Here is a 12,466-nt window from a genome sequence, read left to right on the forward strand (position 1 = left end):
TCTTTAGCAAACTCCTGCTGTCTCAGGAATATTAGATAATAAAACTGAATACTTTGAAGTTATTGAATGACAAAGAAGTGCTTGAGCAATTAAAATAAGCATAGCAAGCAACAGGGTGAAGTATATATTAGATTTGACTTTCTTGATAGTTGTTCTGATTTCTAAAACTTCATAAAGCTACTTAGATACAAAATTTCCAATAAAGTAACATAAACGAAGGAGGCATGCCTCTCTTCTAGAAATTATTGAAATGCTTCAGAAAAGCACAGCAGTAATACACATTTTATATTGACAAACATGTATATGTGGCTCTGTGCTGCTAATAAACATGCAGTTATTTTCCTAGAGTGAAGTGCCATGACAAAGCCTTAGACTACCCTTGCAAGAAGAGTTATGCCTGTGCTGAAGTGTTTGCTGTATCAGCAGACATGGTGAGCTACCCTGATGGCAGTCAATTCCCTCCAAGAAATTCCCTGCAAAAAATTGAACGGGCTGTTTCAAGTATGGGGATGGTCAGGAATGACAGGGGAGATGACGTGATTTTTGGATAGGATTGGTACCCTGATAAATAATCAATTAACCTATCAATGCTGAGACAAGCTTTCCATGCTAACGCATTATTATTTTCCTGCAGTAACTTCCATTTTTAGGCTGTAAATAATCAGTTACAATACATTTTCACTACTTATGTGTTTTTGTATTCAACAGATAATGAATCTCTGATTTTGCTTAAATAATACTTAAAAAATTCTGAACAGGAATATAGTACCTGCTTGTTCTCTGGAAATGTAGAAATTCAGAGGCAGTTCAGAGCAAAAGACTTTGAAAACATATATGACCCAAGAGTGAATTAAGACACCCTCAATATATGCCCATTTTTGGAATAAAGAAGAAAACCATCAATCTCCTATTTTCCACTGTTCTTCATTAACTAGTTCACTAGGGGGGGATTTTTTCTGAGATAACCAGAAGAGGGCAACCTCCACTTAGGAAAAGGGCGTCAGGTGCTGCCACCGTTTCTGCGCTCTTGCTCTGAATGCCGCAGTCGGTAGGGCCGAGGGAGGAAAGTCAGCTCGCCGTGTGAAACTCGGCACCCCGACTGAGACACCACCAAGGATCGCGCCAAGGATGCACGCAGGCTTGGCCCCCTATGCGGTTACCAAACGGGGGGGTCAAAAACAGAGATGAACACAGTTCTTTAAAGCAGCATCACTGAGGAGTAACGTTCGGCGATTTTAAGCCCTCTGAAGCCTCTCAAGGCTTTTAGTGCATTTCTCCGTGCCTTTGTAATTTGCTGCCCAGAGCTAACCGTGAACCCGGAAACTCAAAGAAGAAAACGAGTCGTTGTCGTGTGGTGGTGTGTGTGTGTTTTAAGCTGCAACAGGCAGCACGGTGGCAGTGTCACTTCTCCTAGCACAAATTCTCTGCTATGCTTAGTCAGGATAGCCTTTCGAATCAAAAGAAAACCTCCTGGAGATTTATATAGATATGTAGTACAATGGCAGTAAATTAAATAATGTATGATTTGTAAGCAGATGTTTTCTATTTGAGAATTCACAATGATTAAGAACATAAATAAGTTTTTAGAGCATGTACCTTTTTGCGTAGTGCAGGTTTTCAAATTAGGAGGCATGCACAAAAAATGCAGAGTATGTATATCAAGGTGTCATCCTACATTTTTTGTATTTATGCTTTGCGATACTCTAATTAAATCTCAAAGTTTAAGGCTTCAGAATGTGTATAAACTCAAAAGCTAGCTTCAGCACTGTGGTTTGGTGTGGCACTTAACTGTCAAGTAGTGATATCTATTCAGAAGTTATTTCCATGGAGATGTTTTCCTTTAAACTGGTGTCAGGTCTGCTGACTGGTTTATAGCCTGGCTGACAGATGACTGCTCGGGTGGCAGGGTTATGGCAAGCTGTCAGATTTCTCCCAGTGACCCAGGAGTGTTCCTCATCACCAACAAAACGAGAAATGCAGTCACTGAGGGCCAGTTTCTGGTGAAGGTGCTGGAGGGCTGCCCTGGCCTTTTTATTTTCAAAGCCTTTAACTGTACTGCAATAAGAGCACAACCCAGTTCACAGAGTTGGAGTTTCTGAGGCTTCAGATATGGAGAGAGGAAAGAAAGATACATTTAAGGAAAAATCACCACCACCTAAGGCTTAGCAGTCACTGTGGAAAAATAATGACACTAAATATGAATGTAACTATATTTAATGCCAATGTATGTCAATGTATACCTATGAGTAATCCTCTTTTTGCCTGTTCTCATACCTTCTTTACAAATGCTCCTTTAAAAACACATCTTTTACTAGGGACTCAGTGAAAAAGTATAGTTAGTATATACTGAACCAATATTTAAATTGCTTGGCTTTCAAAAGAGGATGTTAGAAAGGTGATGTTGCGAGAGAGAAGGACTCAGAAAAGGAATTTGTTTTAATGTAAAAAGACAGAAGATATTTGTTTTAAACATTTAAAAGCACATAAACAACCGCACATTTAATAACAAAAAGTTCTATTGCACTTCAGGAAGAGCAGTCAGTTGAAATAGACTCTAACTTTGCTCTTCTCCATCCAAGGGAATTAATGCATAAGAACAGTTTCAAATTCTTCTGCAGACATTTCAAACTTTCTAATAGTCACTTAATAGATTACATAAAGGTGAGTGATGATGATGTTGTTTAACACATTAAACATAAACAAAAACATCAGAGCTTCCTAAATATTACTACTGATTATTCTATATGATTATTTAATAGAAAGATGGTACCATTCCCCTTTCCTGTTTCTCCACAGTTCTGCCCAGATCTCATGGACAGAAGAAACTACTGATTTGTGCTCTTTCAAAATTGTAAAGAAACCACTTTACACTGATATGATATCCTTGAGGTCCATATTATGTTATGTCCTAAGTTATAATCTACATGTTCTTTGACAGAAAATTCAAGTTGATGAGGTCAACTGCAGACTCAGTCTCCTTTCTTGACCCACATACTTAGGAGATAAGAGATTTTCATTCATTGCTGCTGCTGTAACACCTTCAATCCTGAACACTCTACTAAGCGTATTTGGCGTCTCCTTCCTGTCACTGTATCTTTCTGTATTTCTCTCCTACCCTCCTCCTGGGTCTTTAGGATTCAAGATGCTTGAAATGAACCTGACAAGGGGGCAGGAAAAGCTGCACTGCTTCTTTTTTCGCTTCTGCAAGGAGAGATGCTACAATGTACCACACAACATAGAATGAGGAACTCTTTCTATGAACTAGGATCCAGCACAAGGAAAACAAATATTCACAAACACAGGAGTTAATTAACAACATGGAAATTAGCTTTGAGGTTAGCTGCAGGTATGGAAGAATACAGATAACAGCATAAATCTGCATGGTATGTAATGCCTACAATTCCACTAGCAGAAGCACTAAAATTGAAGCATCTAAAACTATGGAGAAAGCAAGCCAAGTAACTTGCTGATTGTGCATTATACGCAAAAACTTCATGTTCAGGACATTCAAACAGAGCATTCTGATATGGAAGGGGAAGCAGAAGGCTCTGACTAAAAGCTCATGCAAAACAGGCTATATCTAGCTACAAAAAAGCAATCATGACATTATCTCCAACCTACCGTCTGTTGGACTCTTACCTTTTTGACATCCCTGACTAGATGATACAAAGTGTTGGACGGTCCATGTCTCTGCAAAAGACAGAAAAAGAAGAATAAAATAGTTTTGCACTATCCAAAGACTCTGCAAGACATAAATGTTGAAATGGCTTTCTCACCTTAGCAATTTAAAAATCAGGCAGCTGAGAGCACTTCAATTATATAGGGTTATCAATTATTTTGAAATCAATTACAAGACTGTTACTTCACCGAAAATTTTTTTTTGTCCAAAGCACCTTCGTAACAAAACAAGAGCTGCCATACAGGGTTAGACAGGAGCAGAATAAGGTGCAGAAACTGGGAGAGAACTGAAAGAAAATAGCAGGAGAGATGCTACCTTTCTATGCTCATAGCTGCTGCTCCCTAAGACTGCGGCTCAGAGAGCTTCTGCACCACAGGTTGCATTGGGCTGATGGCCACTAACGGCACACACAGTCTGTGAATTTGTCCAGTCTTTTTTGAATCCCATCTGACATACAAAACAGCTGATGGTGATGATTCACCCACCTCCAATTACATGTTGTGTGGAGAAGTACTTTCTATTCAGTGACTTTTTTGGGTGTTGCTGATATTTTCAGAGACTTTCAAAGGAAGCCTGCATGGCTGTGGCTGATAATAGATATGAGAACACCACTGAACATGCGCAGAGTCTGTTTCCCTACATACACTATGCTGCAGTTGTCAATGTTTACCTTGATGTGTGCCAGTCAGTAAGTGTGATTAGATCTTCCTGTAGTTCTTTACATGCAGCTTCAGATTTGCCTATGGTCCTGCATCACCTTCAGGTCACTTGTCCCTTCTCAGTCTAGTCACTGCTTTTCAGATCATCTCTAAATAGACTGAACAACATTCATCCCAGCACAGGCACTCAGATGAATCTAGTAGTAAGCTCCGTTTGAGCTGAAAACTGAACATTTATTCCTACTCACTGTTTTCTATCCTTTGAGTAGTATGTAATCCACAAAATCCTAACCTTCTACTTCATGAGAAGCCTGATTTCTTTAAAAACCTTTAAGGATTTATGTTGTCAAAAGATTTTGAAAACTCAGGTGTATCAAGTGCATCATCCTTATTCTTTTGCACGTTAACTTAAAAATGGTAATAGATTTCTAAGGCTTGGCATCTCTCTACAAAACCCATTTTTTTCCCCATTGGTATAGGACTGATTCCTGTGTCTATTAATTCTGTTCTTTATTGTATTTTTACAAATTGCCACAGCTGAAGTCACCCGTACTGGTCTGTAGTTTTCCAAGTCACTCTCAGGGCTCTTTTTAAAGTTTTGCACTTTTTATTTGACCTTTTATTCTTTTAGGGCTGGTGCTATTACGGATGCAGTATGTCATATACCACACTTGGTAGTTCAGGAGTTTCACAGCCAAGGTGTTTTTGAATTCTTGTATGAATAATTTCCAGTGATTTCTATAGTTCACATAATAAATTTCTTGTAAAAGGTCTTCTTTTAGCTGTAGAACTGAAGACCTTCCTCATATATTCCCTGTAAAAAGTGGCTTCAGTACAAGAACGACACTGCTTACCTCTGTAACAAGAAAGCTCCTACGCTTTCTTTTCTCAATACATAAATGCTAGTATAGATAGGCAAAATTCAAGCCAATCAAAGATCAGATGGAAATCTCTTGTTCTAGGGCAGCCCAGGTACCTGTAACTCTATGTTTTGCACAAATTTAATAATTTTTTCTTGTCACTGATATTTTTGAAACACTGACTTCTGGTCACCATCAGTATGAAACACCTCTAGGTAACAGCTAGTGACAACAGCGCTTTGAAAAGTATTGTCAAAACAAAGCTTTTGAAAAGCCTTGTGCACTATAGCATAACTTCTTTCCAACGGAAAAGACATGGCCATAAGAGCTAGACACTTCCCGAAGATTTTTTGCTTACCATTCAAGCAATTTTAACTTCTTGTTTTCTCCTATTAGGCAGTTAGGATATGAATGCTGGAACATGCTTTGGAGTCGAGAACTGAGAAGCAATTCGGACCTGCGCAGTTTTATGTTTCTTTTAAGGGTGAAGATATAAAACTCACAAACAATATTTTAAAAGTCAAAACTATCATTTTTGGAACATTCTGTGAAAACACTGTAGTGTCACTCAGGCCTCCTGGAATTACCAGATTTCACCTTTGAAGTTAGGATGTCTTCCTAGTAAGGATGCTTTTATCTGTTTTCTGGTGTCTAAGTTTGATTAACATTTGCAGGGTTTTCTGAAATCATGGAGAACCTCAGGAGTCATATCTGACCATCCTACAGGTGCTAACTTGCCACTTACTCTCTTCCAGCCAGTACAGCTTGCCTAAATCCATGGTGAGTCCTAGTGGAATTGCAGTGACCAGAAATCAGCCAGTAGCATGTGGAGTTTAATTTATGTGTCACAAAATACAAACAGGGAGATTAAGTGGGTGAGTCACAGAGAGCTCCATTACATAAGACACAAAACTAGGAGACAATGTGGACTTCTGTATGGGAAATTTCCTCAGCAGATGTTGGCTGCTTTGTGCATCATCATGTCATTATACTTCGGGTGGGAGCTTAAACAATGAATACAGAGATAGAAAATTTGCCTTATGTTGACCCTACCGTATTGTATAATTCCTCTAGCCGGGAGATGGTGAGAAAACGATGCATGCTTACTCCGTTCTCTATGAGTAATTTCACAAAATCCACTCTGTCCAACACCAGTGCATCCAGCATTGCTTGCTCAAGGGAGCCCACCTGCAAAGCAAGTGATTAATTCAGGCTGTTCCTGGGTACTGAAGGCTGTTTCTGGCTGGTTTTGTTACCCTGGCACAGACAGAGCCTTCTGTCAAAATCCTGGGTGTTGTTTTGCTAAGCTTCAGATGAGATAATCACAGCTTTAGTCTGCCATTTTCTCTTTTTCAGAGAAAAATTAGTGTCATTGTTAGATTAACATACTCTAGGAAATCCAGATTAGCATCAAGGAACTGAAACCTGGGAAACAGGTGACCACACCTCTACTCTATTCAGCATCTCATTATCATCTTTATTTCCTGCTTTCCAGACAAACATTTTATTTATATGGGATATACTTATTATATACACATACATACTCACTTTAATTCAATCTTCATGAGCTTTCACCTTAGTTTGTGGTGGTGAAACTCAAGGAAACTTTGAAAGTTAGAAAGCAGAAACAGCTTCACAACAGTCATTCCTCAAAGGGCAAAATGCAAGAGGTCTTCTTATGCATAACTTCTTCTCTATCATCTCTTTCAGGTTCGTGAGAGATGAAGAGATGGGAAGGTATTTCATACTTACAGCATTTAGCTTTCAAAATAATTACAGGTTACTGCATTTACAAAAACTGTCACTATGATGTGGTGATTGAGTGATAGCAGCAGCAGCAACTTAATAGCATCTAAATCTCTGCTACATTTGTTACATGCCTATGACCAGTATTGAAGGCAGGAGAAATAGTCATGTTCATTCTATAGCTGAAAAGGCATAGATCTTTTAAAATACCATCTTTTAGCAGTAGCAAGCCCCAGAAACTACATCTAAAATAAGTATATTTAAATAAAGGAATTTCCCTATGCTGTAATTTTTACATAGGGAGATTTAAATGCTCACATAATGATGGGGCTAGCCTATGAATTTTTTGTGAAAATGACATAGCAAGTGTCACAGTATTGAATGTGATGATCCAACTAAACCCTATGAAAGAAGATGTGAGGGGGTTTAAGGAGGTGCAAGTGGAGAGCATGTCTCTCTGGTCTTGCTGGATGACTTTCTACTGCTGTAAAAACTGTAGCACGACATGTAGCTGTGGCATGGGAAAATGCTGCTCTGCTGCCCCACATGGGGTTCAAAGTGTGTGTTGAGGTTCAACGTATATTTACAGCCCTCCTGCTGAGCGGCCCGGCCATGGTGGCCCTTCAAAGGGAAGGTGCTGACTGGGGCAGCTGTCCCACAGCTGGTGGCAGCTGGAGCTGGGGTGAAGCAAGCAGGCTGGTGTCCAGCAGCATCAGGCATCAAATCGGGTTTGCAGCCACAGTGCTACTGTGCTAAAGTTGGGGCTCAGCTCTTGTGTCCACCTCATGCCCTCCGACATGTGTGGAGCATAATTTTGATGTTCGGTCATCAGCAAATTCAGTATATAAAAAATCCAGTATGAAGAGCAGAAATAAGTTTTGTCTTTTATTTAGTTTATAGCCATCATTTATTTTACCACAGCTTTGAACAGGCATTTATTTTTCTCAGCAATTCAAATGATTTTTAAAACACTCAGTGTGTTACTTCCCATCTTTCTGAAGGTGTGGTCTTTCAGTGTTAAGGAATCGCTAGATGTCACCATTTCCTTGAACAAGCAAACGTTTTAGCATGTTTGTAACCTTGCCTGCCTTCAGTAGCTGTGAATGGGAATTCTGTGTTTGACTAAGAACATGACTCAGTTATTTTAAACTCTCACAAAATTGATTCAGAATCACCACTACTACCACCACCACAAAAAAAAAAAAAAAAAAAAAAAAAAAGCAAAAAAAAAAAAAAAGCATTTAATGTTGCATAAGGTTTAAAGTGTTTTCAGTAGAAGGTGCTGTTTATATACTGTACCGGCCACTGTTGCCCGTAAATAAAGATCTGACTGCGGGCGATGTCTACTCTGTTCCAGGCTAATGCTAGGCTCAGCTGGTCGGGAGCAGATGCATTAGCTCCTGTGTATATAGACAGGGGTGCAGGGAAGAGAGAAGGAGAAAATAAAACAAGACATACTTTAGAGTCAGTCAATAGTCCATCGTAATAATCCCTCTTAGTCAGAAGTCTCACAGATGTCCATGCCATTTCTGCAACTAGTCTTGAGTTAAAACAAACCCAAACCTTCTGTTGTCCCTGTAATAAAGTACTGATTCTCAAATCTGAATAATCTACTGTTCTCAAACTGTCTCACTGACATTAGTAATTACTTTACCCTTGAAAAGGTAAGTACTGTGATCGGCAGATTCATTCATGGTGGAGTGCGCTGGTCTCCCCTTCATTCAAAGAGGAAGCAGATATAGGGTCCAAGAGTGCTTTCGCTTCAGTTGCAGGAATATGCATATATATATATAGATATATTTATATATATATATACATACATATACATACACAGACACGTTTGTATACATGTGTATGTATATGCGTGTACACCTGCACACATACATACACAGACACACGCATCTATAAAGAAGTTCAAAGCACATGAGCTCCCTTATTTAAATAAACATGCATTTTATGGATATCTTTTATGCATTCCTGCCTGATGAAGGAGTATTCTGTGCCACCATAGCAATTTCTCCTCTTCCTGTTTGCACTTAGGGGTCTTAGTGGAACATATTTCCCCTTACATATGTGATATTCATATAACTAAACATATCACAGAGCTGGCGTCAAAGTATTATGTATATCTCATTTAAACAAAAAAAGGATGCAGAACTGTTAGTGCTTTTTTGCACAGGAACAGCTTCGGGAAGGACCAGGTTGCTGGGTAAACATGGGGCTGCCTTGTGTGCACGGCCACGGGGAAGAGCACTAGGTATGGTGCATGGAGTGCTTGCACCTCCTGAACTTACCCCCAGCACAGCAGTTCACTAAGACTGCTTTGCCTGGGTGTGTTGACGGCTCCAAAAACTGGGGAGATGGGAAAGCATGCTGCAAAGCTGCTCGCTGCAGAAGGGTTTTCCTGCATGTGGCTGTGCAGTCCCAGAGGAAATGCTCTTCTCAGTGCTGCTAACCCTAAAGATTCCTTTTATTATCTAGCAGCACATTGGAAACGTACAGTTTCTCAAGGGGTTTTCATACTTCACATCCAGACCAGCCCCACAGTCAGCAGAGACAGGGCGGTGAGCATCGGCATGCCCTGCCTTTCCTGAGTGCGGCAGGGAGGGCGACCGGCCTGGCGGCACGGCTGCTCCGGGAGGAAACCTTCTCACTTCCATCTCTGCTTGGCTGTCTTTTGTGATTTTCAAGCGAGTTTAGATTATGCGAATTTGTGCAGAATAGCATATGGGCTGGCAGAACAGCACAGACAAAATCTATCACTGTTTCAGTTTCAACTGTTCATATAGTTTAATTGATTTTATTCCGGGATGCACAGGTGACTTTTGACTTAATGGAAAAAAGAAAGTATTCAGACTATCTCAGGTAAAATTCTACCTGGCATTAAAAATCAAAAATAATTCCACTAATAGAAGAAATATTAATCAGTTGTCTTGAGATATTCTTTCATAGAAACAGTGGGAATATTGTGAATGAAGACTACAGTAGGTGTCACAAAGCACTCGCTGATCTGACCGCGTAAGAACAACCCAAAAAGTGAGTCCTTGAGAGAGCTCATATTATTCGTGAGCACCACTGCAATGCACTCAAACCAAAGCCAAAATATTCAGGAAATGTAAAAAAAAAAAAAAAAAAAAAAAAAGAGTAAAAAGAAGAAAAAAAGAGTTAAAAGAGTTAGAAGAGTTAATAACCTCCTACTCTTATCCAGAGAATCATACTGGACCCACTTCTTATGCCCTTAATACTGTCAGTGGTGAGAGATTAGCTTTTCTTCTCCTTATGATTCTGTTTTACCCAGTCTCATGGAAAGGTTTTCTGCTTAGTTCCACTGTATTATTTTAATTATCACAGTACATCTATTGCTTGAAATAGTGTTTTAGGCAATATGACTAATGTCTATATAATATTAACTCAATATTCTAATGTTTGATACAATATATGTTCCTTGAAAGAATATACTAGTCAGTATGATCAGTTTCTGCTACGTGGCTGTTCCTTCCTTCCCTTTGTCAGTTGCTAGAAGAAAAATTCCATTTGGGATGTAGTGAATTGTTTTAGAAGGATTTGATTTTAATGTAGATTTAGTTACATATGCTAAACAAGAAAAGCTGAGTGAGCAAGGAGGATATCTGTGACAAGTGTTAGTAGCAGATATTAACTTTTGTTCTTCAGCTGGCCAGCCAGAGAGAGCTCTGGATGAACTCAGATCTCTTGCATAGATTCATCTGGTAAAAATTCCATTCACACCACACAATCTACCCAATATCTTGGTCCAAAAATGCAATAAAGCCTGGGACCATCAACCTGACTCTGTGTCCTGTCTGAGCTAGAGTACAGGTCAGAAAATAAGTATTGTGCTCTTGCAGGATCTCATGTTACTGAGGAGATGCACTATAGATTTTACAAACCGACTGAGTTTTACTGTGAGCAAAGTAAAACTTCTGACGGATTCTCTAGTGAGAGTCTATGGTACTTAGTGGTCAGGAATCTGGAAAGCCCAGCTGACAGGACACTGGTTTATCAAGATCGTAGTTAGAAACTCCAGAAGACTAATTTCCAGAATGCTTTAAAGAACCTCAATGCCTCTTTGAAGCATTATTTAAATAAAAGAATTAGATTAGGAAAAATAGCAGTACGAATTAACTTTCTTCTGTGCATCTCAACAGGTCTTATACTGTCTTCTGCTTCATAAATTGCAAGCTCTTTGGAGAAAGAACTGTATTTTCACTGCATTTGCTACAAGCACCTTCCCGGCGTTTTGCAAATCAGTCGGCAATAATAAAATCAATAGTAAAAACTATGGGAAGGGTGGAGTGGGGCAGGGAGGGAGCAGTTACCAGACATCTGACCTAACGCTGAAACATACTGGACCGAGTTAATGTTAATCCTTCTGTGTCAGGGATTTCATGGTTGACAGACCATCACACTGTGTCTTCCAGCACCATCTGATATTACATGACGGCTGTTCAGTGAGCATGAATCATGACTTATTCACAGGCTGGAAGCCATACAGAGACATCAAGTCTTTGTTCACCTAACAGGGCTCATCTTAGGGCTACATGGCATCAATATGATAATAAGCATGTAGCACACAGCATCCCTTTTCCAAATATTAACTATTGCACTGGGAAGGCTTCTGGAGCACCAGCTGAAACGTGACTAGTGCTGCTAGCAAGCTGTAGACATTGCAATAGCCTTGTGAACTAGGATCTTTGATATCACTTCCAAACAATGATATTTTAGCACTTTGCAATATGTTATCGTTGACTTCCCTGTCATATGCTTTCTGCTCAATTAGAAGCTGCAAAAGGACAAAATCTATTACTGCTTCAGTTCCAACTGTTCACGCTAAAGGAGCACACACAGCTAAACTGTATCAATAAAAGTAATTGCTACAAAAGCATGCGGTTGGAAACTTACTTCTCACATTTGCATGTCTCAGAATTAAAAAAAATAAAGGAATTTACAAGCCATATGCTGTTGTGACATCCATGCAATATAAATTGATAACCAGTTTGGATGCCATTCTCTGGTTTATTGGAGATCACTTCCAAGAAAGATATAACTGTTGACAAGATTAAACAAGTGGTTCATGAAAACAAACACGGAAATAGCATCTTTACTCAGTGCAGGGTTTAGTGTTTGAGGAATATCTGGGACAAGAGAGTTCCTGCACTGGCAATGTGCCTGCCTACAGATTAAGAAGACAATAATGCACTGCAAATCTTATGCAGTAAGCAGGAAACAATACTCTGTGTTTCCCAGTCCTTGCCCTCAACCTATTCCCTAGACAAATCACTCACATCAAGGTGGGATTAGTAATTAGCTTTTACGTATCTTTATTATTATTACTAAGTAAGAATTGCAAAAATCACTCACTGGTTATGTTTTTCCCTCCACCCCCTTTCCACACAATTCAGAAGAGATGAAAGAGAAAACAGTTCCTGAACCTGAACACTTACTCATCAGGAGATCCACTCTTCAAAGCTGCCTAGGAGTTAGACAGAATTAGACAAATATTT

At 39.4% G+C, this 12,466-nt stretch overlaps 1 protein-coding gene across 1 annotated transcript in view; it reads right to left on the minus strand.

Annotated features, from left to right (window-relative positions):
* The window catches only part of TRPM3 (transient receptor potential cation channel subfamily M member 3), a 266,636-nt gene that overhangs the window by 50,028 nt on the left and 204,142 nt on the right, over window positions 1-12,466 (minus strand). The window contains exons 11-13 of the mRNA XM_062600481.1: window positions 8,244-8,344; window positions 6,252-6,386; window positions 3,640-3,690 (exon numbers count right to left, since the gene is read on the minus strand). Coding sequence (XP_062456465.1) covers window positions 3,640-3,690; window positions 6,252-6,386; window positions 8,244-8,344 — 287 coding nt within the window. The remainder of the gene's footprint in view (window positions 1-3,639; window positions 3,691-6,251; window positions 6,387-8,243; window positions 8,345-12,466) is intronic.

The sequence above is a fragment of the Rhea pennata genome, chromosome Z, assembly GCF_028389875.1.
Source record: "Rhea pennata isolate bPtePen1 chromosome Z, bPtePen1.pri, whole genome shotgun sequence".
Classification (NCBI taxonomy): domain Eukaryota; kingdom Metazoa; phylum Chordata; class Aves; order Rheiformes; family Rheidae; genus Rhea; species Rhea pennata.